General features: G+C 53.7%; 11 protein-coding genes across 11 annotated transcripts; 7 read left to right on the forward strand and 4 right to left on the reverse strand.

Annotated features, from left to right (window-relative positions):
* Nucleotides 1–128: 128 nt before the first annotated feature.
* On the forward strand, nucleotides 129–2,420 carry AYO20_09947 (hypothetical protein; the record flags this gene model as incomplete). Its single annotated transcript, XM_022648214.1, has 1 exon — nucleotides 129–2,420. One exon carries the CDS (start codon nucleotides 129–131, stop codon nucleotides 2,418–2,420), a length of 2,292 nt encoding a protein of 763 aa, XP_022495809.1.
* A 2,262-nt stretch (nucleotides 2,421–4,682) lies between these two features.
* AYO20_09948 (hypothetical protein) lies at nucleotides 4,683–6,962 on the forward strand (the record flags this gene model as incomplete). Its single annotated transcript, XM_022648215.1, has 6 exons — nucleotides 4,683–4,758; nucleotides 4,842–5,041; nucleotides 5,187–5,271; nucleotides 5,327–6,053; nucleotides 6,106–6,817; nucleotides 6,891–6,962. 6 exons carry the CDS (start codon nucleotides 4,683–4,685, stop codon nucleotides 6,960–6,962), a joined length of 1,872 nt encoding a protein of 623 aa, XP_022495810.1.
* A 689-nt stretch (nucleotides 6,963–7,651) lies between these two features.
* Nucleotides 7,652–9,540, forward strand: AYO20_09949 (5-aminolevulinate synthase, mitochondrial; the record flags this gene model as incomplete). Its single annotated transcript, XM_022648216.1, has 2 exons — nucleotides 7,652–7,973; nucleotides 8,027–9,540. The coding sequence occupies 2 exons, from the start codon at nucleotides 7,652–7,654 to the stop codon at nucleotides 9,538–9,540; spliced, it is 1,836 nt and encodes a 611-aa protein (XP_022495811.1).
* Nucleotides 9,541–10,224: 684 nt separating this feature from the next.
* AYO20_09950 (hypothetical protein) lies at nucleotides 10,225–11,752 on the reverse strand (the record flags this gene model as incomplete). Its single annotated transcript, XM_022648217.1, has 2 exons — nucleotides 10,225–11,543; nucleotides 11,632–11,752. The coding sequence occupies 2 exons, from the start codon at nucleotides 11,750–11,752 to the stop codon at nucleotides 10,225–10,227; spliced, it is 1,440 nt and encodes a 479-aa protein (XP_022495812.1).
* A 1,374-nt stretch (nucleotides 11,753–13,126) lies between these two features.
* AYO20_09951 (hypothetical protein) lies at nucleotides 13,127–14,415 on the reverse strand (the record flags this gene model as incomplete). Its single annotated transcript, XM_022648218.1, has 2 exons — nucleotides 13,127–14,190; nucleotides 14,265–14,415. The coding sequence occupies 2 exons, from the start codon at nucleotides 14,413–14,415 to the stop codon at nucleotides 13,127–13,129; spliced, it is 1,215 nt and encodes a 404-aa protein (XP_022495813.1).
* A 704-nt stretch (nucleotides 14,416–15,119) lies between these two features.
* AYO20_09952 (hypothetical protein) lies at nucleotides 15,120–17,192 on the reverse strand (the record flags this gene model as incomplete). Its single annotated transcript, XM_022648219.1, has 1 exon — nucleotides 15,120–17,192. One exon carries the CDS (start codon nucleotides 17,190–17,192, stop codon nucleotides 15,120–15,122), a length of 2,073 nt encoding a protein of 690 aa, XP_022495814.1.
* Nucleotides 17,193–18,365: 1,173 nt separating this feature from the next.
* AYO20_09953 (hypothetical protein) lies at nucleotides 18,366–19,305 on the forward strand (the record flags this gene model as incomplete). The annotated part of the gene is made up of 3 exons (XM_022648220.1): nucleotides 18,366–18,634; nucleotides 18,688–18,721; nucleotides 18,778–19,305. 3 exons carry the CDS (start codon nucleotides 18,366–18,368, stop codon nucleotides 19,303–19,305), a joined length of 831 nt encoding a protein of 276 aa, XP_022495815.1.
* Nucleotides 19,306–19,946: 641 nt separating this feature from the next.
* Nucleotides 19,947–20,792, forward strand: AYO20_09954 (hypothetical protein; the record flags this gene model as incomplete). Its single annotated transcript, XM_022648221.1, has 1 exon — nucleotides 19,947–20,792. One exon carries the CDS (start codon nucleotides 19,947–19,949, stop codon nucleotides 20,790–20,792), a length of 846 nt encoding a protein of 281 aa, XP_022495816.1.
* A 554-nt stretch (nucleotides 20,793–21,346) lies between these two features.
* AYO20_09955 (hypothetical protein) lies at nucleotides 21,347–22,953 on the forward strand (the record flags this gene model as incomplete). Its single annotated transcript, XM_022648222.1, has 5 exons — nucleotides 21,347–21,479; nucleotides 21,537–21,557; nucleotides 21,620–21,681; nucleotides 21,740–22,090; nucleotides 22,216–22,953. The coding sequence occupies 5 exons, from the start codon at nucleotides 21,347–21,349 to the stop codon at nucleotides 22,951–22,953; spliced, it is 1,305 nt and encodes a 434-aa protein (XP_022495817.1).
* A 521-nt stretch (nucleotides 22,954–23,474) lies between these two features.
* On the reverse strand, nucleotides 23,475–24,321 carry AYO20_09956 (hypothetical protein; the record flags this gene model as incomplete). The annotated part of the gene is made up of 2 exons (XM_022648223.1): nucleotides 23,475–24,187; nucleotides 24,258–24,321. 2 exons carry the CDS (start codon nucleotides 24,319–24,321, stop codon nucleotides 23,475–23,477), a joined length of 777 nt encoding a protein of 258 aa, XP_022495818.1.
* A 398-nt stretch (nucleotides 24,322–24,719) lies between these two features.
* On the forward strand, nucleotides 24,720–25,943 carry AYO20_09957 (hypothetical protein; the record flags this gene model as incomplete). Its single annotated transcript, XM_022648224.1, has 1 exon — nucleotides 24,720–25,943. The coding sequence occupies one exon, from the start codon at nucleotides 24,720–24,722 to the stop codon at nucleotides 25,941–25,943; it is 1,224 nt and encodes a 407-aa protein (XP_022495819.1).
* Nucleotides 25,944–27,430: the final 1,487 nt, after the last annotated feature.

Below are 27,430 nucleotides of genomic sequence, written 5' to 3' on the forward strand. Positions count from 1 at the left end.
GATGCGCACACAAATCCGTTCTCAAAGCCTTCACTGTCCACTTCCTCAATCATTCACGACAACGACCACACAACCCCGTCATCTTGAATTATCGCAAGAACCCGATCCTTGTCCTCTGCGCATCGAATATGATGCTCTCTATCCCTCCAGCCCGTCGATTCCTTGCCCCGACACTGGCCGTGCTCACGCTCCTGATCGTCCTCCGCCTGCGATCGCACCGTGCCCTTATCCGCTCATCACAGGATGCGCTTCTTCATGGTGTGCTGCAGAGCTATGTGACCGGAGGCGCTCAAGTCATTGTCGTCAATGCCAGCACTCATCCACACCTGTTCCTGACCGGTTCATCAGGCAGCCGTGAACAAGGCGCAGCGGTCTCAAAGCTGAAGGAATTACCTCTGGCAAACCCTCTGATAACGCAGTTCACGCACTGCCCTACCCTGCCGAACACGCATACCTCACATATCCGCTTACCGAATGTGCTGTATAACATCAGCCTCGGATCTCCACGAGCACCTTTGTCACGAGAGCATGAAGAGCGAGATGAGGGCTCCGACGATCCGCGAACAAAAGACGCCACGCGCTTCTTCAATCCGGCAATCATCCCCCTCCCACACTGGTCCGGGGCCGCAAAATACGTTCTCATTTCCCGCCTTGTTACGACCGGCTTCCATCAAGAGTCTCACATCTGTTTGGCAGATATCTGTCATCCTCCTCGCAGTTCACCCTCGCCCTTGACCTGGTTTCCGGTTGAACGCAGCAACAATGCCACTCCTCCTCGACCCGCCTCGAATGGAGAGCCTGTGCAGTACCTTAAACGGCGACAACCCCGATTTCAACAAGCCCTGCCACCAGACGCCAGTGTCTGCTCCTCATCTGACCTCTCTGATACCCGGCTGGGCGGCAGCGGCGGGCTACGCTGTCTTACGACCCCACGAAAGATCAACATCCCCCCAACCCCGGCGGAGAACTGTACGGACTCATGGCTCGCGTTCCCAGATATCCCTGGCTTCCACGACCCACGAGTCTTTTGGAGCGGGAAAGGTGAGCCTCTAATCCTGGTGAATAGCGCCAGTCGCTACGGTTGTGTCGGGCTGTGGATCGTGGATCTGCGAAAGGTCTACCCGGAATTCGAAAAGGTCTTGAATCGCCAGCACCACCGCAGGACGGTCGTCGGTATCGAGACAGGGGACAGGGATCTGGGCCTGGAAGCTAGAGGCGCAGAAATTGAGCTGGACAAGGAAGAGGGTCAAGCGCGCACAGGCACCATCGGAGGAGTCGGTGTCAAGCCCTTGATGAGTTACCCGCATCTCACTGAGATCACTAGAAACCCCAGACAAAGCCGAGCGCGCGTAGAGAAGAACTGGATGCTCTGGTTCCCGAGTGCTGACGACTCGTATGTTCAGTACGACTTGATCGGTCAGGGGCTAGAAGAGGAGGATGGAGAAGATGGACTGGCACAGGAAATCGACATGCTTACAACTCTCGGATTGAATGCCTCCCTCGCCCTCGGTCCGGGCAACATCACGAATCGTACAAGTTTCTCAACACACCACGCAATGCCCCGAAGGTGGACAGCAGCGAGACCAACCACAAAGGGACGCACCTTTGCCAAACTCACCGGCAACGGCTTCACCTCGCCCAACCTCACCTCGGCCTTGGAAGAGCCCTGCTTCTCCCACAGTGAAGGGCATTTCGCAGACTCGTTGGGCAACAGGGGCCATTGGCATCAAGGCTCCAATTCGTTACGACTCATTCTCTGCACGAGAGCCCAGGCGCGGAGTGATTCAGCCTGCAAGGACGAGGAGAACATCAATGGCACGGCCGTGAGCACCGGTTGCTCCGTTCACTTTGCCATCATGCATCGAAAGTTTAGCAACGAGCTAGATCTGCCTCTTCGGTATGAGAGATATGTCGTCGTGTGGGAGGGGAGGGAGCCGTTCCAGATGCTAGGGGTGAGCAAGTTTCCGTTGCTGATGAGGAACGAGAGAGCAGGGCCGTGGACCGAGGAGGAAAACTGGCCTGGTCCAAAGGAGATGGGATGGAACGCTACAAGGGAGAATTTGCGCGAAAAGGAGGGGAGGGTGGTCAGAAGAGGCGCCGGGGATGGGTTATATGAGTACGAGACTGAACACAAGGACGACTTTGTCAAAAGCCAAGCTTACTTCACTTACACACCGAGTCTGGCGTGGGCATGGAGGCCTCATTCTGCAGCGGCAAATCAGGAAGAGGAAGATGACGACGTGGAATACATGTCGCAGTTGGGGACGGGATATCTGGGCGACGACGTGCTGGTCGGAATCGGTCTGGAGGATGTGAACCAGGCGTTTGCGAGGGTCAAGGTCGACGACCTTTTGCAGTGTCTGCGGCTGTGTCCTGGTGTGAGGTTTGCTGACGAGTCAGCGAGTCGGGAGACTGATTAGCAAGGAACATCGGCAACGAGGTACATGCCGGGTCGTTTGATGTCTCGTGTCTCCAACCTTGACCATTTGGCGAGTGTAACAGTGCTGGACTGGACTGGACTGGACTGGACAGGATGGGGCGGGACGAAGATTTGAACCCTCAGATAAGCTCTCTCATGTTTGCTCTGATAGCCAGAAGTCTGGGGTGATTGTTCGTCTCCGAGACAATGCACGCTCCCTTCGGCTGTCTCAAATTTGGCTTATTGGACTTTCGTCTTCATCGGGTGTGTGTCCTCGTCCTCGTCCTCGTCCTATCCAGCTCTCCGCTCCACTCTTGCTCTCGCAACCCCCGTCAACATCTTCTCCTGCTCGACCCGGCAAGTCGAAAGGCAGATGAAGAATAATTCGAAAACAGATCCGCATGTATCCACGATCACAACCCGCATTTGCTGCCCCAGAAGGGAGGCTCAGATTGAAAACTACTTTTTTTTGTGATATTTTGTCCTCATCAGCTCATGGGCAAAAGCGAACGAACGGGCTGGTGCTGCGGTCAGGAGAGGGGGGCAAGAACCAAAAAAGGGCCCTTTCACCCCCATTCCCTTGGTAGACCTGCCACAAACGCGCTTTGCACCATGTGTAAGGAAACAAGTTTGATTTTGACCGACTTGTTCCGCCTCGGACGGTGCAGGGTTGTCTTCATCGCCTGGGGTTGCGCCGTGGATACGATGACGTCCATCCGTCCGTCCTTTTTCCTTGTCCGCCCTTTTTTGTTTTCTTGCCCTCGGAATTTCCTTTCCACATCAAACTTCCCCAACTCCTGCGACACCATGATCGCAATAGCCTTGACGAAAACAGGGCGGAGGAGGGGGTCTGACGTTCGCGTAGACCGAAGGAGGACTCTCAGTCGCGTGTAAAGAAAAAGGACATGAACAATAAAAAGCTCGGGTTGGAAATGAGGGTAGAAGTCGTAATCATTTCATCGACACCAAAGAAGGGGTGTGGTAGGTCTTTTGTTTTTAAAGAAAAAGGCGGGCATCTCTTCGATCTCTGTTCTTATAAAAGAAGCGTCATCGGGCGAAACAAATCCCACAACGCGTCCACAGGAGCCGGGGACTGGACAGTTTGCAGTGCTTTGTGCTGTTGCCTCGTAATAAATAAATATTCGAGGCCTGCGCGTACCCGGTTTCGCGGCTTTCGCGTGTGACATGTTTCGGACCCTCGACGTTTAGCTTGGTAGTGAAGAATTGTGGTTTCGGCATCGAGGGCCACTGCCTGCGAGCGAGTGTGTTAGAAATTTGCATGTTGTTTCATATTACATGCTGGGTGACTGGGTATGTGACTGACCTTTCATGAGACCTGGAACTACAAAGGAGGAAGAAACGTGGCGTTGGTCCGTGGGGAAATGGCTTTGTTGGACGGGGATGTGACGATCCCTGATCAGGTTTTCTCGGCATGGCGGCGCATGCATGGATGGACTGATCATTCGGGATGGACTCTGTGCATTCTCTCTGCATCACACAGGCTTGATATCGCCCTCTTTCCAGCTTCTTTCTCTTCTGTCGCTTGTGGTTTACTCTGACAAGATCCCTTTGAGAAAGCAGAGCCATGAGAACAAGAGCGTGCACATCGATCGATGACTGCAAGCCATCGCACAAGGTGTGGTACTCAGGCTGCGCATCCTTTCTGCAGCACCTCACTTCCCTTAGACGACTGTTCAGATGCGCAGCAGCAACTCTAGGACCCAGACACGATCAACAGAGCTAATGGACCTCGATCCAGCTTATCAACCACCAAGGGCCCTGTCTACACCAGTTGTGGGCACGTATCGACGAGGCACCCGCAGACCAGCAAGTACCTGTACAGCGAGCACTGGATGAACTCTTCCTCTTATTTTCCTTTGTCTTTACATCTTTCCACCACCACCTCTCTACTAGTCTTTTCGCACCTTTCAACCCCAGAAACAACTTTGACGCGCATTGGGAACAAGAAGGAACAAGGCTGAGTGAGACAGTGGCATTATGTAAGCCTCGTCGGTGTCACACACCCCCATTGGGATATCGCCATTATGCACCGTGGCACCCAATATTATTATTCGATCCTCCCGCCCGCTCCTTGTCTCATGTAGATAGATAGTCGCCCCTTGATATCATCCTTATCCTTTCACTGCCTCCCCAATACTGAGCTTCCTTGAACTACCCTTGGTTTCCTCAATCTCCCACACATTCATCCCCCCTCCTCCTGAGATCCTGTCTGCTCAGCTGGCTCGGATGACGTAGAGAAAGAATGGAAGAAGCGGTCACTTACACCGCTGGTGATACGTCGACTCCACCAGATCTTCGACTCTTACACTTCAACGACGGTATGGATACTCCTCTCTGTCACCAATGATTGTGGTCTTCTCCCCTTCGGACCACTGACAAAGTAACTCGTCGCAAAATCTAGTCTATCATCTCGATGCTTTCTCCAGAGAGCCAGTCGGCGGCGTGACCCGCTTTCAGACTGTATGCAATTACTACCGCAACGATGAACGCTTCTCAGGTCAGCCGGATTTGATCCCGCTATTCTCAGGAGATGCCTTTAATCCCAGCTTGGAGAGCAGTGTCACAAAAGGTAGTCTCTGCTCTGCTCTTCTGATAAGCGTGGTATGCAGAGTGTCACTGACGAGACTAGGGAGGCATATGGTGCCTATTTTAAATATGATAGGAACGCAGGTCGCCTGTGTTGGTGTGCGTGACAAGAATCTGGTATCCTAGCTGACATCGATCACTCAACTAACCTCTGCTGCAGAACCACGATCTCGACTTTGGTGTCAAACAGTTTCGGAGCCTTGCCCGACAGTGCACATTTCCTTGGTTACTGGCCAACGTCTTGGGTTTGTGTTATTGAACCGATGTCGTGCATTACCCCATGCTGAGGACTGCCTATAGATCCACAACATGGCCCGGATGTCCCGCTCGGCAAGGCACTCAAGACTGTCATGCTAACTGCCTCCAATGGCGTCAAGATCGGAGTCATTGGCCTGGTGGAACGCGAGTGGTTGGATACCATCAACTCTTTACCTCCCAACTTGGTCTACAAATCAGCCTCCGCAACAGCTATCGAACTAGTACCCAAGTTGCGGGAACAAGGCGCCGAGATCATTATTGCTCTAACACACCAGCGAGAGCCGAACGATAACAAACTTGCCGAGAAGATACCAGAAGGGCTGATCGATATCGTACTCGGAGGACACGACCATTATTACAAACACTCGCTGATCAACGGAACTCATGTCTTGCGGTCGGGAAGTGACTTCAAGCAACTCAGCTATATCGAAGCACGACGGCGACCTGCGGGCGGCAAAGGATGGGATTTTCATATTGTCCGGCGGGATGTTGTGTCGGATATTGCCGAGGACGAAAAAATGACACGAGTTGTCGACCAGCTGACGGCGTCCCTGAAGGACAAACTCGAAAAGCCTCTGGGGTATACGGCTGCACCCCTCGACGCGAGATTTACCACAGTGCGACTTAGGGAGTCCAATATCGGCAACTTTGTTTGCGATCTGATGCGAGCTCATTATAATGGCGATTGCTGCCTCATGGCAGCCGGCACCATTCGTGGAGACCAGATATACCCGCCGGGGGTTCTGAAATTAAAGGACATCATGAACTGGTAAGCCACTGCTGGAGTGATTCGGAGTATCTGCTGATGACGGCATGTCAAGTTTTCCATTCGAGGACCCTACTATCGTCATCCGAGTCACAGGAGCGGCCCTGCTTGCAGCTCTTGAGAATTCCGTCGGCGCATATCCTGCCCTGGAGGGCCGGTTCCCCCAAGTCTCCAATATCACTTTCGAGTTTGATCCATCACTCCCGCCGCTCCACCGAATTAAGTGGACCAGGGTCGGTGGTCAGCCACTAGACTTGGAAAGAAAATACGTCCTTGTCACACGAGGGTACATGGGCAGAGGCAAAGACGGCTACGATTCTTTACTGGTCAAATCGGAAGGGGGCGAGGCCGAAGAGATTGTCTCGGAAGAGAATGGCATCCTGATAAGCATGATGCTTCGGCAGTATTTCATGTCGTTGAAGATCATCGGCAAGTGGAAGCATTGGGGCAAAAGCCTGAGTCGGCATTGGGACGCCATCCACGAGAACTTGCACGATACACACCCAGTGGTGGAGCCCAATCTCGACGACGTAAGCGACAATCAGTTGAAGGCGATTGACAGTAAGACAGGCACGACAACTCCCCTTGACGACTCGGAAGATGAAAGTAGTCATCGCGTCCAAGTTCATTCAGACATGCTGAGCGAGCGAGAATCTCTAGTAGCGAGAAGAGTTACGCGGAAGTGGCGGCGCCTGGCAGGTGTGCGGTGTGAGGCCGGGTGTGTAGACCCTATGAACGAAGGGGAGTTTCAAGTCGACTGGACTAAGGTAAGTACAGCATATTTCGATGCTATCGACTCGACTCTTGACTTGGTCATTGATACTGAAATTTGTGCTTCAGGCCATTGCACCAAGATTAGAGGGTCGGATTAGGATGGTCGAAGGCGCAGAGGTGGTAGAAGTGAAGTCATAGCGACCTTTGCAAGGCAAGATGACTGTAAGAAAACGGACAGCCCAGCCAGAGTCGAAATAAGGCTAGAGTGCCCAGGCAAAGTGAGCTGCACGAGCGGTCAGCAAAGACGATTCATCCTGCACAATAAGCTGTCACCCGAGATGATAGAGATTTTTGCGAGATATGAGCTGGATGGCGGCTCTGCTATTGAATTCCAATCCAGCAGTACGGCTGCATGGGATACGTTGGCTAGCGAGAATGATGTAGTGGTCGGACACTGATTCCGCGAGGACGAGTCAAGATCTGTGCTTGTGGCCGTACCTGGCTGTACCTGAGTCTAGGCTGGTGGCCAGAACCTGGCAGATTGTTTCGGTAGAAAGATTCTGCAGAAAGTAGCGGAATGGCAGAAAGGGCAAGATGGCCGAATTGGGCAATAGACACCGAGAAATTCACGTTAATAAGGGGCCTGTGATTGGCCAATTGTCGAACCCTGCCGCAGCTGCCGCTCGACCCCATATTCTTTCCATTCTTTCTATTTCCGACCACCGAACAATACCGAGAGAGCAAATATTACTCCATCCCCACCCCATCCCATCCACATCTAACACACATCCCATCCACGTCCTCTTCCTCTTGCTTTGTCGATTTTGTCCTTTCTGTTACCACCCTATCAATCACTGTTTCCTTACACACCAACCGGCTCGCTCACCATGGAAGCTCTGCTTCACCAGTCCAAGGGCGTCTGCCCCTTCTTGAAGAAAACTTCTCCTGCGACTCTGCGCTCTTTGTCCACCTCGACCCGCCAATCCCCAGGTGGCGGCACCATCACGAACCTGCAGTTCATTGCCCGACGATGCCCTGTCATGAACAAGGCTCTGGCCGTCCAGAGTGCTCGCATCAACACTCGTCGCAGCTATGGCAATGTTGCTGCCGGTGCTGGAGTTGTTAAATCTCTGCTCGAGAAAAAGCTGCACACCTCAGCTGAAAAGAAGGCTAGCGTGGACACCAATCTGTTCCGCCCTCCTCAGCCAGGTATACACCACCAATCATACTCTTAATGAATTTTGGACTGATCAGTTCCCTAGCTCCGCCTCCCCAGACGGTCAAGAATGTCGTCAAGAAACCTGACACCTACGCCGGCCCTAGGCCCAATGCGCCACCTGCCCCACGTTTCGACTACGAGCGCTTCTACAACAATGAGCTCGAAAAGAAGCACAAGGACAAGTCGTACCGCTACTTCAACAACATCAATCGCCTGGCCAAGGAGTTTCCTCGTGCCCACATGGCTGCAACAGACGAGAAGGTCACGGTGTGGTGTTCCAATGACTACTTGGGCATGGGTCGCAACAAGCATGTCCTGAAGACTATGCACGAAACGCTCGACATGTACGGAGCGGGTGCCGGAGGAACTAGAAACATCTCCGGCCACAACAAGCACGCCGTGGAACTCGAAAAGACACTCGCCGATCTGCACGGCAAGGACGGCGCCCTGGTCTTCTCTTCCTGCTATGTCGCCAATGATGCTACCTTGGCGACCTTGGGCAGCAAATTGCCCGACTGTGTTATTCTGAGTGACAGCATGAACCACGCATCCATGATTCAAGGGATTCGTCACTCTGGTGCAAAGAAAATGGTCTTCAAGCATAACGACCTGGCCGATCTGGAGGCGAAACTCGCCAGTTTGCCCCCGGAGCAACCCAAAATCATTGCTTTTGAGTCTGTCTATAGCATGTGTGGTTCCATCGCTCCCATCGAAGCTATCTGCGACCTTGCGGACAAATATGGTGCTATCACATTCCTCGATGAAGTCCATGCCGTCGGAATGTACGGGCCGCGAGGCGCGGGTGTCGCCGAGCACCTTGATTACGACGTCTACGCCAACCCAAACAGAACCAAGGAATCCCAGAAAGGTACTGTCATGGATCGGATCGACATCATCACAGGGACCCTAGGTAAAGCATACGGCTGTGTGGGTGGCTACATCGCTGGCTCTGCCTCCTTGGTTGATACTATCCGGTCTCTTGCGCCAGGATTCATCTTCACCACGTCGCTTCCACCTGCGACCATGGCCGGCGCCCGTGCCGCTATTGAATACCAAGCTGTCTATCAAGGAGATCGTCGCCTGCAGCAACTTCACACCCGTGCTCTTAAGGATGATCTCACCGCGAGAGGCATTCCCGTCATCCCAAATCCATCGCACATTGTCCCGCTCCTGGTCGGTGACGCCGAAACTGCGAAGAAAGCCTCCGACATGCTTCTCAACGACTACGACATTTACGTCCAGTCCATCAACTACCCGACTGTTCCTCGCGGTGAAGAGAGACTCCGCATCACGCCCACGCCAGGTCATACTCCCGAATTGCGTGCCGAGCTCATCGACGCGCTAGAGAACGTCTGGACCCGCTTGAACATCAAGCGCGTCAAGGACTGGGAGGCCCAGGGCGGTTTTGTGGGTGTGGGTGTCAAGGATGCCGAACCAGTGCAGTCCTTGTGGACTGATGCGCAGCTTGAGCATGCCGCACAGTCCCCGGTTGCCGAGGCCTTGATCAAGGAGGCCGCCGAGGAAAGGGTTCTACCTATTGCGGCAGCTGCGGCTTGAGCTTTTTCTGTATCCCGGTCAGTCTGATGGGAGACAGACAAGTGCTCGCCGCATGGTAGGGAATGTGATGTGAAACGAGAAGGAAAGAGACGATGAATGGTGGATGTGCAAAAGAACGGAGGCACGAACTCGTTTTGATCTTTCGAATGTCTTTGCTCTTTTCGCCTCTTCCAAGGGGCACTGGGAGCAAATGTCCGGCTCTTCAGCCATATATTATATATACAGACATCTTTCCATCGGGCACTTGCGTGGCTATATCAGGCTATGCTTGTGTTCCGATGAGACGGAAAAATCTACAATCGCCATACAAATGGCCATTTGTGACTTTTCTACACTATTGCTTTTCTGGCTGGCATAGTCTTTGCCGACCTTTAAGATTCTTATCTGTTTTCTTTACTAGGTATTGTCGGCCATTCCGCCGTGTCATTCCTTTGATCGACAACAACGTATATACTTGGATTCTCTGCCGAGCAGCACCGCTTCTTTTACCAATGTACAACTTCTGTACCTCCTTCGTTGCATGTGGGTAAGTGGCATTCACTCATTAACCTAATTAGGTATGCACATGCGTCTGGATTGAGGTTTGTATGTAAAAGCAACGCTCGTGAAATCTTGCGCGCAGTCGCAAGACAATTAGCTACCAGGTACAATCCACACAAAACAAGTCCACTCGTCCCTTGAGGTCTACCTCCTGCTCGGACGTCCGGCACTGACGCGGGGGAATTCGACGGGGAAGCGCAGTTTAGCGAATTTCGGTTTGGGCAGCTTGACGGGCTTGCCGGAGTCGTCGACAACATCAGCTGCACCACCTTTCGTGGAAGAAGCAGAGACCTTGTCCCAGCCGTGGCGCTGCAGTTCGGCGTCGGTCATGGATTCCATCTTGCAGCCCAGTTCGCGGTAGAGCTTGTGGACCTCGGCGTGCGGCATGGCCAGGTCGAGGGTGATGTCGGTCGGCTCGGTGAAGAGCAGGCGCGGGGTCTCGCCCGGCGTGAAGTTGGGCGGGGGCACGTGCAGGGTCAGGGCCAGGATGGTGGCCGTGAGGAGCGTCTTGTTGAAGGCGCTGGGCGTGCGGTTGGGGAAGAAGTGCGCCACCAGCCGGCCCTTGAACGCCGTTGACAGCGAGCTGTCCGTCGTCGTGCCCGCGGGCCAGTCCTCCGGCGGCGCCATCGGTCGTCGCGGCGACAGGTGCGACACGTACTTGTGGATCTCCACCAGGAGCTGGATGTACCGCAGGATCTGCAGCCGGAGCAGCACGTCCGGGTGGTCGGGCTGTTTGAGGTGTCGCTGGCTCAGGTATCCGATCCGCGTGGCCACGAACCGCAGGTGCGTCGACACGGGTTTCTTGTTCTTGGCGCATTCTTTCCAGTACGCGATCGGCATCTGGGACAGTGCCGTGCGGTACGGTCCCGGGAAGACGAGCGACGAGAGGTCGTAGACCTGGGTGATGTCCGTCGTGTCCAGGTTGGCGGGTGGGAGGGGCTTGTTGGCTCGAGCGGAGGCTCCCGCGTCGGGCGTCACGGTCGGGTCGTCCTCGTCGTCCTCCTTGATTGCCGAGAGGATGGCCTGCGACATGGCGTTGTCTCCGTTCTCCCCATCACGGGCCAGCAGGCGGTTCTCGGCCGTCGAGGCCACGGCTCTCTTTGACTTCTTTGTCCCGAACGCCTGCGTCAACGCCGCGCGAGACGGCGTCGACAGCGGCCTGGTCTGTCCGTCGGCGTCGGCGTCCTCGTCATCGCTCTCCCTGTCCAGCTGGCGCACCGTGCTCCTCACCGTCACCTTTTTGGCTTCCACCACCTTGAGCTTGTTGGACGCAGGGTCGAAGACGGCGATGTAGTGTCTGACGTGCTTCTCGGCCGCGTCGGTCGTGCTGCTCTCGGTCGCGACGTAGTCTATGGTAGGGTGCTCCGAGGACTGGAGGAGAACGCTGGACCTCCCGGAGAGTTCCTTTTTCGAGAACCCGTCAAAGCTGAGGTCCGAGGGAAGTGTGACGCCGGGCGCCGAGGCTGGAGCACTCAAAGTTAGCTCACCCCAACACAGAGAACAAGATTGGGAGTTGTCGGGGAAATCCAGGATGTGGTCTCAATTGCGTACCGACCAGAGGTTTGGCGACGTCCGGCCCGCTCAGATGGATGACCTTGATGGTGCTGGTCTGGGGTTTCTTGGACGGCCGTTCGCCCTCGATGGAGCTTGCCTTTCTCTTCTTCTCCGCCATGTTTGCGTTTTGACTCAGGTACACAAAGACCAAGGACTGTTGGCTTCCAGACTGCGATTGAGGTCGAACACCTAAAAGTGTCCCACCAAAGTTGCTGCAACGGAAATGTTCAAAAAAATTGGGAGCCCAAGGAAACTTAGCCGGGGCCCTCGGGGCTTATAGTTTAGACTAGTCACGCTAGTGCCGTATTAACTTCTGAAATCGGAAGTGGGGCTAAGATGCCGAGAAACGTAAATACTAGCACGTACCGAGGACATGCATGAGAGGTATGAGGTACTTCTTCGTTCAAGGTCTGTGCTCTTCTTCCCTCGTAAGTTGATGCTGCGATTGAACAGAAGCCTTGGAGTATACTTGGATGGTTTGCCTCGACCTGTCACTTCCATGGTAAATGATATCTCCAACGCCGTCACTGAGCGTAATCTACTGCTTCACAACTCTCACTTACACAGCCAAATCATCAACGGCTGAATGCTTTCTTGCACATTCAGACCATGCACCACTCGTCGAATGCCATATGATTGTCGATTGCGGTAAATTGTGGCCCATTCATGTAGATATAGACAATCGATCTCCATGGACTTTGAGCTTTCCGGAAGTGTCGCTGGACAAACAGTAGTGGAGGGTTTTCCTCGCCTCGCGCATCGCCCCAAGGAAACGCAGCGATCTCTTTGGAGAATATGTGGCGGGTTTGACGCGATACATGACCAGGCCCGGAGACCCGTTTTGGCTTCGTGTTTGACACCGAGTCTTTGACTGCCACCAAGCCTGGACAATCTGTACTCACGGAGCGCCTGGGATCGTATTTCTGATCATATGGTGTTCATGATGAATCATGACTTTTCCCACACTCTTCGACTGAACGTTGCCGCCAGCTTGTGGTCTCCCAACACCACTGGATCTTGCAGTTATTCTTTCAGATACTCAGTCGTAGTAAGAGGGCCATTGACTGATTGTGAGTCTCCCGCGTCCCTCTTGCATTGTTGACAACATGCGAGCCCGCTAGCACAGCTGAGGTCGTGTCTCGCCAGTCCTGAGAGGTGCTGTACTGTCCTTCCACTGCAGGTGTATCGCCGTTGAGGCGGTGGGGGAGCTTGCGGCTGTGGCTCCATGCCGATCCCTCGTGCAATGATCGAGGTCATTTCTCTCTACCTCGCCAAGTAAGCACGAAATGTGCCGAGCCGCAACAGTGCTTTGCGAGACTGCGTGACTTCTGTATCGTCACGTCCAGAGTAAACCCCAGTAGAAATGGCCATGCTGTGAGCAGATGCGATCGGACTGCGAAAGCTGACTGCTGTGGATCCTCGCGAATTGAAGTGACCACAAATGACTTAACAAGCCTGGTTGTGACACATTGCCTGGTTGTTGAGCAGTTCTTCAGCCTGGCGACTCATTCTCCTCCGTGAGGCACTGGTAGAGGTAATCGGTCATCTTTTTCCTGACAGCGTCACAACTGACCCTGAAAAGCTTCATGGCAGAGATAGCATCGGCCAGAAAATTGATGTAGTTTTTCAACGCCACCTGCCTATCACTCGTATTGGTCTGCACGTCAAAGCACGCCTTGACCACAACCCAAAAGAATCCATCAATGGTCAGCAAGCGGAGACCCGTCTTGGTTGGAGTGGCGCTGTTCATAAACACACGGTACAAGCCGCTAATAAATGCCATCTGGGATTTTTCGTCAAGCCGCTGGCCCCAAAACGTCGATACCAGCAGAAACAGAGAAATGAAGTGGGCTGATTTCTGGGCGTATTGGCGCTGTTCCCAGTTGTCAAGCCGCAGGTACGGTGCAATCACGCTGTACACTAGTAAACGGCGGATCTGCTTCGGTAGAGATCCTTGTAAGGAGAAGAACAAGACTTGGGGTCGTGCGATTACGTGTGTTGCTTTGAAGACCAAGTCGACGGGATCGACCAGATTCTCCCCTTTTACAATGGTCCGGAGGAGATCCATCGCTTGGTCTTCGAACTCCTCGGAAAAGACCATAGCAGCCGGCAGGGGCGGACATATCAGATAGGGCATAAAATTGCTCATCTGGTCGAATGGTCTCGAGGAAGCAGCGATCACTTTCCTCAGGCCGCCCCCCGTCTTGAGGACCGCTTCATATGCTCTGAGGTGTACATTCGAGGCCTCGGGGCCTGCCATCCGCGACTCTGCAATAATAGCCATAATGAGGCCATTGACGAATCCATCGTTTACCTTTTCTTTTGTAAAGTTTTCGAGGTATTTTTTGAGCGAGAGGTACGCAATGGCCTTTCGACGAAAAAGAGACAGTGGTTCAGGCCCGCCTCTGTAGCGCGTGAGCAAAGCCTCAGCCGAGATAACCATCCACTGCAAAGTATAAGGGGATGTCAACGCCGCGACGAAACTAATATCTCGAACTGGGCTGAAATCCGGGTTGCGATTGGTTCCGTAAATAGCGCTTGAAACCGTAGTAACATCTAGTGATAACCTGTTAGCCTTGGCAATGCCCTATATAGAATACTTGTAAAGGGCTGGGACCGGGTCAACAGACAGAAATGAAGTAGTCGACGACCGTCTGCAGACACATCCACCGGTAACTTGCAGAAGGGATCCAGGACTTCACCAATCTCCCGGATCGGCGGGGTCTGCCTTTGCGTTTCCACAGACGCAGGCGACTTCCTATTGAGATCTGATCCTGACATCGTGGGTTTCTTTGGCTTACGCCGCTTTGGGACCCTTTTCTGGTTTTGGACACGGGGTTTCTGGGGGGCTCGGTTAGTATCTAGACGAAATGAAGCTTCCCACTCTGCCACTTCGCTAACAGGACAGGGTAGACGCCCTACCTGCGAGCCTTTCGGAGGTGCGGCCGTGGCACGCCAAGTTGGAAGAAGATGGTGGCGGAAGACCAGTGGCGGTTTCGGGCGGGGTTCAGGGTTTAGCTTGTCACCAGAAGACGCCATTCCGGCTTCGGATCCTTTTTGGGAGATCAGGACCCTGCAAAATACGGAGGAGAGGGCCCCGGTATCTTCTGTGACAGATGGACAAGGCAGAGGTTTCCTGTAAAGGGAAGGGGTTTGATGCCCATGGCAAAAGTGGCTTCTTTGGCGTTACGAAGGTTTTTTGTCGTGATGACTGTACCGAGAGAACTGACCAATGAGAGGGCATCGGGCGGCCGCATTTGCCGTTGACCACTTGGTGACTCAGCAAGTCTTCAGGCTCAATACCGCTGCTTTAATGACGGAGGTGGCACTAAATACAAGCACGTGATAAATAGCGTCTTGGCATTGATTGGACAAGTGGGGCTTTGAGGCTAGCAAAAGAACGTCCAATAAAAGTCAATCATATGTATTTCTGCCACGCTACTCTTTCGCATGCAGCAACAATTGCACCCGTCAAGCCGTCGATGCTACTTGAAGCCCCTGCGAATCTCTGTGCGTGCCATGTCATAGCCGGCCTCGAGTTGATATTTACATCCTTCCTCTTCTGCCAAAAGTTGCCAGCAACTCCCCAAATGATGCATCTCGCCTTCGACAATCATCCGAAGAGCCTCGCTGCAACCCCGATTCAAATGTCCAGAAGAACTCAATTGAGCGTGAAACTCGGCAAACGCCATGGCCATCCCAATGAGAATCGCTTTGTTCTCTTCCGGTCTTGTCGACAGCTCGAGCATCTTTGACGAGAATTCCAGCGGCCACATCTCCAGAACCTCGCCGATAGAAGACACGGGACTGAATCCGGCAGGTCTCACCATCGTGAGCCCTATAGTGACCAGATCATGGGAAGCCTCTCGCTCTGCCGCAGCATTTGTTGAGGAAATATCGTGTCCAAGGCCGTCGTAGAATCCTTTCTGAACTCGCAGGACTTTCAATACGCTCAGTGAGAGCTGGGCGGCGGCCTTTATTGGAATCGCCACGAATCCCTCCAGCAGGCAGCACGCTGCAAACCAAAGCGGGATCACCCTCTCAAAGACAATGCTGTCGTTCAAGCATGTCTTCTCCGACAACGCCACATCTATTTCTGGATGCCGTCGTTGGGAACACAGCCATTCTGGCTCATTCCGAACGGATTGTCTCTTCGCAACATCATCGGGCGACAATTTGTCAATCCACTCTTTCAAAACCTCTCGCTCGTCCAAAGTGAATGACCCAAACATCTTGCCCCCTGGCGAAATGAGCTGAATGAATCCGCTATGGCTGCTGTCGCCTGGACATATCCACTGTTCAGCGTGGGTAAAAGCCTCCAAGAACTCAACTCGCCAGTTCGGAGAGTCCCACTTTTCAGGATCCAGCCATTTCCCGATCAATTGGCCTTTGATGCGAGCAGGGCTATTGCAATGGACCTTTCTGGAAGCCCGGACTTTGCCGGTCAGAAGGCTGACTATCCCTACCTCCCGATCGTTGGGGGAGAAGGTGTCTATGGGAACATCCAGCTTGGTTGAGAACTGTGACAAGCAAAAGCCGTTCTGGATACGCTCCCAGTAGCGTCCAGCAGCCGCTAGTCCTTCGGTCTCTCGAATATGTTCCATGAAGTTGCAGACTGCTCGGAAAGCAATGGCTGAATGGCCAGAGTCTGTGTTGTCGATACATACATGCAGCAAGAAGTAGGATGGATCGAGACCTACTTCCTTCAGCTCTTTGGTCGCTTTCAGTGTCTCCAATGTCACAAGCTCGAAATGAAGATTAAACCCGAGAATCTCGGGAATGTAATCTTCAGGGAACAGGGAGACGGTAAGTTGTGCAAGTGCAGAGTTCCAAATGGACAAATCGTCCGTTGAGTGTTTGGAAGATATGAAATCTTCGTGGTCCGCGTCGGAAAGCTTGGAATTAACGCTCCGGAGCAATTCCTTGAAGACGTGGACATGGTTCTTTGCCAAATCTCCATCACCCAGCTCTTCCGAAAGAATTTGCCAAAGGTCTTTGAGGACCGAGTGGAGTGAGAAGGGCATGTGGTTGAGCCGAAGATGACCAAGCCATGCTCCGTCAACGAGCTTTACGGGGCTGATCCGTTCGATCCATCGAGCTGCCTCGTCCGCGGTCTGGAATAATTCTCGCGGATGCCCTGCTTTCCTTGCGTGGATATATCTCTCCCATTCATCTTGGATCTCGGTGTTTGTTGCCTCCAAGAAACTTTGTAAGTCTTTCCTTGAGAACTCCCGAAGACAATAAATGCTGCTGTTTGCCTTGTGGGATCGATTTTGGTCCCAATGCTGCCCGGCCAAACGATTCGTCTGGGCGAGAAGCGAGTCCAAGCACTGACGTGCCAACGGTCTAACGTGGGCAAACTCTTCGGGGTGGTGTAGCCGATGGTACAGACGTTTCATCGCCCGAAGAGCAAGAACGTGTGATGTTGAAGCGCCATCGAGTTGTCGCGGGTATGGTTCAACGTGGACGACTGAAACTATTGCGATATAATAGAGATAAGCCAGCAGTATCAAGGTGATTCCGAGTCCCAATACCCAAATCTGTGTGGGCTGTTCCATCGGCTACTTGGATGAGCAAGATCAGACCAAGTAGAACGATGTGTGTGGGAAGGGATATGAGGCTCACCGTGTTCTCAGAACGACCGATGCAAAGAATGGCTTTGCACAGGCCTTTCTAGAATCTGGACCGAGATCGCTTGTACCCACCCGGAGGTTGAGCCTCGCCCTGGTTGTCTCCCTCAGCCTCTGCTTCGGAAGTCATGGCACCTGTCCATTGAAGCGATCACCAAAGGCCCGGTAAAATGACTGGGCAAAAATCTGGATTCTGTCCTCGAGTCGGCGGCGGGACCATTGTCCTCTGCAGGTGCCACGTCAGTTGGTCACGTCAGTGCAACGAGAGCAAAACCCGTGGAACAAGGCGTTGGTGCAAAGAGAAGGGAAGTTCGCGTGACAGAGGCTCGTTGTGCAACCAGCCATGCCACCAAAGAACCGTACAGAGCTGATATCGCTTTGTTCCCAGTTCGGCGACTCGCAGATCCGACACTACGACTCCGTTGTCTTTGATTGGGAGGACCTCGCAATCCTTGCATTCCCCCAATTACCCCGGGATCTCTTACATGAGACGATATGTGATCGAACACAGATGAGCAAGTCTTGTGCAACACACTCCCCCACGTTGCTGGTGCACTGCATGCCATCTCCGGGCGAGAAGATGCTCCAGTCCTGATTTTCACATGGCCTCAAGCTGGGAGAAGCGAAAAAGACCCTCGTTTTGCTCCTCTGCAGCTCTGACCTGCTGATGTTGCTCAAGAACCCTCAAGCCAGACGTTGACCACTGACTCATTCTCACATGTCATGGCATGATGGTTGCAGACTACAGAGACACGGCATTAGTTTAGTCGCTGTCCTACCGAAGATGGCAGCGCCTGAACATCTCGACCTGAAGACAATGTGTCACGTCCAGACAGCCCGAATCTGGAGATCAGAACGCCCTACAAAATACTACCAAAAGTGCTGTGGCAGAAATCTATTGGAGGCACGAGAGAAACCCTGGTTCTGCACGAGCGGTAGTTGGTTTGATGGCAGCGGATGGTGAGGCCGGAGTCATCCACGAAGGCTTTGTAGGTGATCGCTCAAATTCCCGTCATTCCTTCGGGCTCAAAGTCAGTCGATGCTTTTACTCCCATCTCTTGATCTATACAAGGAAGAGCGTTTCAAATCACAGGATTCAAAATGAGCGACGTGCCTACTAGGATTGCCCAACTTGAGGTCATAGACCTGGCAGGGTTACGCGCGCACGAAACGACTGAGCTGGAAAAATTGTTCAATTCTGCGCGAACCTCTGGTTTCTTCTACCTCAATCTTGAAAATGATGCTACTGGGAGGCAGATTGCGGGGATGTTGCCAGACGTCTACCGCATCTCAAGCGACTTCTTTCACCAGCCGAGCAAGCAGAAGATGAAACTCTACAGGGCTGGGCAGAATCCATCGCAAGACCGTGGGTAAGTGGTGCACAGAGGCTTCAGTGACAGGGTGACCGACTGATCTATCCTAGCTACAAAACGAGCAGTTGCGATGAGACTTTTGAGGTAACCATGCCCACCTCTTGTCCGTCTAGAAGGTGGAGAGCTGACCAATTCTCCAGATGGCTTACGACGAAGTCACCCAGAAGACCTGTCCGCTTCCGGAATTGACGGGAGAAGACGATGGACTTGTGGACTCTTTCTCCCGGCTCTGTCACTCTACTTGCCTCGTGGTGTTGTCTTGCTTCTCCGATGTTCTTGGGTTGCTGGACGACCAGAGGTTTGAATCGAACCACCGCCAAGGAGAAACCAGCGACTCGGGCTTAAAGCTCATATCAGAGCCTACTCTGGACAAACTCAGCCAAGTTGGAGACAATGTGCACACCGACAGTGGCACGTTGACCATGTTGTTTTACGACCAATGGGGTCTCGAAGCGGAGCAACCTGGAGGTGGTGACTGGACATTCCCAGCTCCCATGCCGGACTGTGCCCTCTTCAATGTGGCAGATTCGCTGCAGCGGCTGTCGCAACATCAGCTGCGTTCTCCCCGACACCGTGTGACCCAAGTTGGAGATGGGGCGGCTGATCGGTATTACATTTCGTACTTTCTCAGACCTGAGCATGCTCTGCGGGAGAGGTGGATGGCATAGAGGGGATGTCCTGATGGCATGACAGTTCTCCTTAAGGCGCATATAGCGCAACATCCTTGACAGTCCCACCATGACAGGAGAGACAGAATAACATAGCAAGCATCAAAATGCATATTCCGGTGGCTGATCAGTGCTTCCCCCTTCTCCCTCCTCCTCTTGGAAGTGGTGCCAGAAATAGGGTCACTTACTCCGTAGACCCGAAGACGGATTGAGGCGTCCCGTCGACCAAGTTACAGAGTCCCCTTTTGCGTCTCTCCTCCCCGCACTCGACAAGAAGCACATGCTTGAAGACGAACACGTTCCGAGGCGACTAGGCGATGTCTCACGACATCTGATCAGAGGTATTGCTGACCAGTGGCCGCCGTCATTACAATGCTTGGCGGTATTGGCACCAGTACGTGGATTGTCCGCACCAATCAAGTGCCACTCTGTGCGCCCAACGTCCCCACCAGTTCTCTACACATACAAGGTGGGCGACTACTATTCATAAGGCCCTGTCCGACCCTTTCTGCTTTTTCGTCCTCTGGGCAACGACAACCAACATCAGAGACACATGTCATATGCGTGCAGCTCCACCTCAAGACGCCCAAAAGGCGACGATGCATCTGCAGTGCTCATGATGAGTTCTCGGTGATACCACCATGGCACAGGGCAACGATACATCACCCCAGCCCAGAGCTGCGCGTTTTCTTCAGCTGCCTACGGAGATACGCAACGTGATCTACTCCTACGCACTTCGTGCTCCAGGCCGAGGCTACCTGGATGTCCGCTTTACCCCTCAAGACAGTCAGCATTACTGCCCAATGCGGATCATGCTGTGTAACCACCAGATACACCGCGAGGTTCGAGAACTGTTGTGCAACCGAGAACTACGTTTCTCCGCCGTTCACGACACGGGCCACATCGAGTCCAACGTGCCCTGCCTGCACGGCGTGGACCTTGCCAAAACCCGGCTCCAGTTCGACATCAACCCCTTCCAATACCCCGAACGTATCCCCGAACTGTGGGATGGCTTGGTTTCGCTCTGCAAGTCACTCGAGAGGGTGGCTCGTATACCTCGAGTAGACATCCGATGCGATGGCACCATGCCACGTATGACGCCGCCTCTGCATGTCAACGAAGACGATCTTGAAAGAGGCCCACTCAATTGCGTCCTCCTGCTACAGCCGTTCAATCTCCTGCCGGTTGCTACCAAAGCGGTCATTACTGTCCTGGGGGGGCCGCTGAACGATTTATGGTGTGACAATGCAACCATCCAGAATTGGGCTGAACAGTATTCTCGACAACTTGAGACCCGAACACGGCGTCGTATCAAACATGCCGATGCTATTCCACATCAAGGTCTGATGTTGAAGAAAAGGGAGCCCATAGTATGGGACATTGCTGTCTACAAGAAACTCTGTGCAGCCATCCTGGAGGACTTCGGTGATGCCTCCCTGGACATTGATGGCGAGGCGCCGACATGGGAGAAAACGGCAGACTCATAGCGGCCATCTGCAGCCAGGCCGGGATCGAGGCCGCGGTCTTTCAGGTTGACTTCCAACCTCTAGCGTGGGGGGACTGTTTGTCTGTGTCACATAGCATGTTCTCAATCTGGGACTGGGAGTACCAACCAGTTCGCATGGTCCCTTTCTCTCTACAAAGCGCTTAAGAGCGGATATGCTGCAGCTACGGAGGACACCCAGCCACCACGGACTGTGATCACTAGCCTTCCACTCACGACGCATCTACACCTCGTTGCTCTACAGATGTTTCTTTGCAGCTGTGAGAGTTACACATCAGTTTCAGCAAAGCGTTCGGACGCTTCCACTCGGCCTTTGATGTTTGAGCACGCTATTGCACTCTTTGCCCTGTTCGCCAGATGCAATTTTGCGGAAGAGCGATTGTCGAGCCAGGGTAACTCCTGACGAGTTGGATATTGCATAAAGAGGGAGATTTCAAAGCTTGCTGACATAGACTGTCCATCAAGCTCGCACCTAGAGAAGCAGATTCTCCATCTATTGACAGCCCTTCGCCGTCGTTGCCATCTGCTGCCGTGAACATGGCAAGTCGTCGACAGCTGGACGAAAACTTCCAGCTGATCACAAGAAGAATCCCAGAAGAGAACATCCATGGTGCCGATATCATCCACACAGCTCTTGCGAGGGAGGGTAAAAAGCCAGTTGGGCTATGGGGTTAGTATCTCGACCCGGCTTGTCGTTGGAGAGAATTCTGATCTATTGAGAGAACAGTCACCTCGCCTACAGGGAAGCGTGAGTCTATGCAAATAGCAGCGGCGTCGAAGAAGAGACGACTGATCAGAAGCCTTCTCTAGCACACATCGGGTATCTAATCCCACTGTTGAAATTTGCCGATTTCTTGCGTGCAGGGGTCGAGGTGAGAACTCCCATCCCCACAGAGGTTTCTATGTTGAGCACTGACCCGAGATGAAAAGATCATCGTGGTCCTTCTCGACGTCTACTCTTTCCTCGACAATGTCAAGTATCCCATGGAACAGGTGGTCCAACGCATGCACTACTACCGGTTCACCGTCGAAGCCGCGCTGGAAGCCTTGGGAATCCCCTCCAAGAACATCAAGTTCATCGCCGAATCGTCGTACCAGATCAACCCGAGGTTCTTCTTCGACCAGTGCAGGCTTTGCACCCTCGTGCCGCAGCAGGCGGTGAGGGATGCCTGGGACCGGAGCTACAACCCGGACATGCTGGCGCCGATGTTGTGTCCGGGTCTGCAGACACTGGCTGAGGAGCATCTGGACATTGACTTTCAATTCGGAGGGACAGATCAGGTACTGACGACGTTTCATCCTCCCTTCCCAGAAGACAGTCCATGATACAATAGAATCTCTGACCCCTCCCTTGATAACAAGTCTGACGCTGACATTCCGACTCTGATCTCATTGTCGAACTAAAGCGCGGAATCTTCGAGTTCGCCGAACGCTTCCTCCCCCAGCTCGGGTACCGAAACCGCGCACACCTGATGAACCCGATGCTCCCGAACCTGTACGGGGACAAGATGTCGTCGTCGCACCCGCCGCACACCAAGATCATGTTCCTCGACGATGAAGCCACTGTCGAGGAAAAAGTGCGGGCGGGGTACCTGTCGAGCGACGAGGTGTCGAGGAACGGCGTCCTGGCCACGCTGAGGGACGTCCTCATCCCTTTGAGCCAGTTGCAGATGGAGCGGTGGGTGGGGGGCACTGCTTCTGCAGCGCGTGTCGGAGACACCCCTAACCATAATACCACTCCTCCTTTCCCTCATAATACTGCTACTAGTACTACTACTACGGCCGGTGGCGACGACACTACTGGTGCTGGACACGGTCCAACACCACTCTCCCACCCATTCTGGACGCCCTCCTCCCCCGCCGGCACCGTCTTCACCTTCCCTCCCAGACCCGAGCCCAAGCCTGATCAAGAGAGTCACGGCCACAGCCACGGCGACGGCAACGGCGATGGTCGATATCATCGACACTACACCACTTTCGAGCAGATCATGCACGACCTCGCCGCCGAGACCCTCCGCGCGGACGATATCGTCGTCGCCGTCGCCGCCGCGCTCAATCAGATCCTGGCGCCCGTCCGCGCGGCGTACCGCGGCAGTCGGGCGTGGCGGGCTGCGGATCGGTTGGGGTATCCCGAAGAATCTTGATGGACTTGGAGAAGGATGGGATGGAATTGTTGGGGGTGAGGATGGTGATGATGATGAGCCATGGAAACGAGTAGAGTGGAAAAATGGAGAATGGGAAAAAGGGAAAAAGGGAGACGGGGGATGGGACATGGGAGATGATAGATGGGGCATCTTTTCTAATCTACACAATAACGGAAAAATCGCAACGAGTTGAATGTGAAGAATGTGTCGAATCGAGTCTACGTGATGGATACTTTGTCGTTCATGCTCGACACCTCTGCCTCTCCATTGCCCCTTTGAAAGCATTCATCCCTAGGATCATTTCCGTCTACTGGTGCGTGACATTGAGTTGTCAGGAAGCAAGGCAGGTATGTGGGATCATAAAGGATTCAAGTTTCTGTATTTCTCTTCTATCATCAAAGGTCAAGGTCGACGTCGCAGGGCAGGGTATGCTGCCACCTCTACTCTCTAGAACCCTCTCCCATGGCCAACACGTTGAATGTTACGAACGTCCTGGCTCTTGTGTTGATTGAGGCTCGCCCTCAAGGCAGCCGAGCTGCATTCAACGCGTACGCCTCGGCCTTTGCATTGGCCTCCCCGACATAGTCTGCAATGTACTGGGGGAGTTCGGCGACTTTGTTCTCCGGGCCTGCGATCGGTTCGCAAAACTTCTCCACCACGGGAACCACGCCCACCCAGGTTGTTCCGGTCACGTCGTCACGACTCGTGTCCTTTGCCTCGTCGTGCGGCCCGCCCTCCCTGGTCTTGCCGCTCGCCGCGGTGACCTTGACCTTGAGGATTTTCGTCGACTGCATCTCCGCGCTGTCCGGTGGGACGCGGGAGTGCCGCCAGCGGTCGGGCACGACCGAGTTGGTGATGAGTTCCATGGCCCAGACTTTCTCTTCCGCCGACTCCACGATCCTGGCGTAGCCGTGCAGGATCGCGCTGCGGTAGTTGTAGCTGTGGGCGTTGGGGGTCAGGGCCAGGACCAGTCCGTCGACCTTTGTGGCGGCGATGCTGACGGGGAGGCCCTGGGGCGCGGACGTCGCCAGCCTCATGATGCGCGAGCTGACGTAGCCGTGCAGGTAGCAGTCCAGGGGCTCGTCGAGGCCCGCGCTCGGGTACTCGTACGACCCCATGGTCCCGATCATGGGCAGAATGGCCGGGAATGGATCTTCAGCGTCGGGGGCGAACGAGACGTGGAGCACCGAGCTGTCGTTGACGATCGAGTGAATGGCCTGGACATCGTATGTCGCTGCACACGACAAACATGGATCAGTGGCCCGCCAAGTGACCAAATCTCTGTTGAAGGATCGAGCCCTTACCTCTGGTGTGGTAGCGATTGACCGTGGTGCTCTTGGTCTTGGGATAGGTGAGAGAATCAGCCATGTTTGGGGAGTGACGACTAGGGATCGAACTGCGGTGCGAGAGAAACTCGAGGTCTGCAAGATGCTAACAAGTGGTCATCTCAGTCCCGACGAACAATGCTTGTCGCAGTCTGAATTGAACTCAATGTGGCACAGGGCAGGCAGAGGGAGAGTCACATGGCTTGGCAAAGTCTGTGTAACATTGTGAAAAGACATCCTTCCTATTCTGGATTAGTGGTAACGGTGTGGGGTATTTGGGTAACAAAGATCAAGCTTGACCTTCACAGACAACCTTGTCCCTCGAGGGTTCGTCACCCCGTGCTTCAGGTCGTCAACAATCCTGCGTCAAAAGGCCCCTCAGCACCGACTGAAGCTCCCAAGTTACCCCCCTTCGTCCGCTTGGTCTCACGTACACGGAATATGGCGGAGCAGCAGCACGCAGGGATTTCCAAGTTGATCGCCCAATACCTCCCCGACTTGCGCCCGTACCAAGACCTGTACCGGACACTTCATGCAAATCCCGAGCTGTCACTTCAAGAAGAGAAGACTGCAGAGGTCGTCGCGGCCCACCTTGGAAAATTGGATGGCTTTGACGTACGCACGCACATCGGCGGGCATGGTGTTGTCGGCATCCTCGAGAACGGGCCAGGCAAGACCGTTCTTCTGCGGGCAGAGCTGGATGCACTGCCTGTCCTAGAGCGGACCGGTCTTGAATTTGCGAGTTCCAAGACAGTACTCGACCGCTCCGATAATGTCGTCAAGCCTGTTATGCATGCCTGCGGTCACGACCTGCACATGGCAGCTCTGCTTGCCGCCTCGGAATTTCTTCATCAGAGCCGCCACGCTTGGGGTGGTACGGTTATTGCGCTGTTTCAACCCAACGAGGAACGAGGCGCAGGTGCGCAGGCCATGGTCGATGACGGTCTGTTTGACGTCAACCGACATCATATCCCAATACCACACGTGGCTTTGGGCGGGCATGTGATGCCCATGAGAACGGGTATGATCAAGACTCGGAGCGGAGTCATGGGCAGCGCAGCCGACAGCTTCCTGGTGACTCTTTATGGCCGTGGTGGCCATGGAAGTCGCCCACACCATGCCGTCGACCCTGTGGTTTTGGCGAGTAGCACGGTGATGAAGCTCCAAACAATCGTAAGCCGCGAGACCGATCCGCGCGAAACCGTGGTGGTCACAGTCGGTTCCCTGCATGCAGGGTCGGCGGCGAATATCATCAGCGACGAGGCTGAACTGCAAATCAACATCCGGACTTTCAGCTCACAGACCAGGCATAAAGTGATAGAAGCCGTCAGGCGCATCGTCGACGCCGAGTGCAGAGCCTTTGGGAGCCCAAAGCCGCCGCGCATTGAGCACATTGGATCATTTCCATTGCTCTATAACGACGAGGCCGCCACTGACATTGTCTCGGAAGCCATGAAGAACCACTTTCGCGGCGAGTTTGGCACAGATGCGACCATCTCCACCGGCAGCGAAGATTTCGCCAACCTCACATCTCCTCTGTCGATTCCAAGCGTTTTCTGGAACTATGGCGGTGTCGACGCTCAACAGTGGGATGATGCAGTGCAGAATGGAAAGTTGGAAGACATTCCTGGTACTTCCCTGTCAAGCCCTGACACAGAACAGTGAACCTTTCTGACACAAATACTAGGTAATCACAGCTCCTACTTCGCGCCGGTAATACAGCCCACCCTTTCGGTCGGGACCGAGGCATATGCCACGGCCGCACTGGCTTTTTTGCTATAGCTTGTCTGTTGGTGGTAATTTCCAGAGGTTGCCTGGAATCCATCTGGAAGCGATGTAGCTCCGGCACGAACACGCATTCATGGGTGGCAGTTGTCTTTATATTGACGTTTGTATTGTACTGCAATCTTGCTGTAAGCAAAAGACACCGTGGCCATTCGATAGCTGTAATGTCTGAGCTGTCGATCGAGATACCTTGCGCGCGCTTTGTGGACTTGACTCGAAGTTCTACTCAGGTGGTAGTCAACTGCGTCCATGCCAAGGTATGTTTCTTTTTATCCTCGTTGATCAACGATGCGGTGGCGGACCTGTACCCGAGTCGTAGTGTGTTATTATATCAAGGACGAGGAGCTCTAAGCTCTTCAAGCTCGTATGAAAGCGAACAAAACCTGGTGCGGCTCTGGACGATTGAGTAGACTAGAAGGAGCCTTTATGACGAGGAAGACGTGGAGGACCTAATTCGCACATTCTCACCGACTCGTCCGCACCTCTCGGGTTTGGCATCTGTGTTTGCGCGCTGAAAACTAGGTAGATTCTAGGATGAGCTTGAGCGCAAACTGCTAAGATACTGGCAGTGGGCTGACCAGATGTCTCGACTTGGCTGGCACACTACGAGGTACATACCGATATTGTAAACGAGCTTCGAAATGTGCTCTTGATCAATGTTGTTCTCTGATCAAGGATGGCTACACACATGGGAATCGAGGGTGCCAAAGCAGTGGAGTCTACGGAAGAGGCGTGCAGAAATTTAGAGCTCAATTGATCGTATTGACTATCTCAAGTCCTGTTTGAGTACCATGGCTAGTGACGGCACTTGACGACATGTTGTGAGGTGCAGAGCTCTACTTTTGAGAGACGGAGAGCCATGGGACACATGTACTTTGTCCGAGGTGTTCTGAGAACCGACACCTCTTTGGAAATGCCCCAGACATCATAAGCAACCCGCCGATGAAGCTCCATTGGGAATTTGACCATCTCCTACTCCTCTTACGCGAACACCACGGACGAGCATTCGACATTTGCAAAGCCGATTCTTCAAAGACCGCATCTCTTCCCACGTAGCAAATGGTGACAAAAGCTCGTGGTTGGTTGTGGTCGAGGGGCTAGTTGGTTTCTGAAGTTGAACGTCGAGAACTAGCTAGAGGTTGAAGAGTCGTTGACATTGGTCGAGAGAGGAGACGCGATGGAGCAGCTGACGCGATTACTTGCTGTAGGCCATGGTTAGACATCGCCCCTCTGCGCAAACAACGACAACATCGAGACACATACCTGCGGGCTCTGGTCTTTCTCCTCTTACGCTTAAGGCGACGAACTCGCTTCTTTCTCCACTTGGCTCTCATCTTCGCTCAATGTGGACTGATGTATGTTAGCAT

Source organism: Fonsecaea nubica (genome assembly GCF_001646965.1).
Source record: "Fonsecaea nubica strain CBS 269.64 chromosome Unknown Scaff99, whole genome shotgun sequence".
NCBI lineage: Eukaryota > Fungi > Ascomycota > Eurotiomycetes > Chaetothyriales > Herpotrichiellaceae > Fonsecaea > Fonsecaea nubica.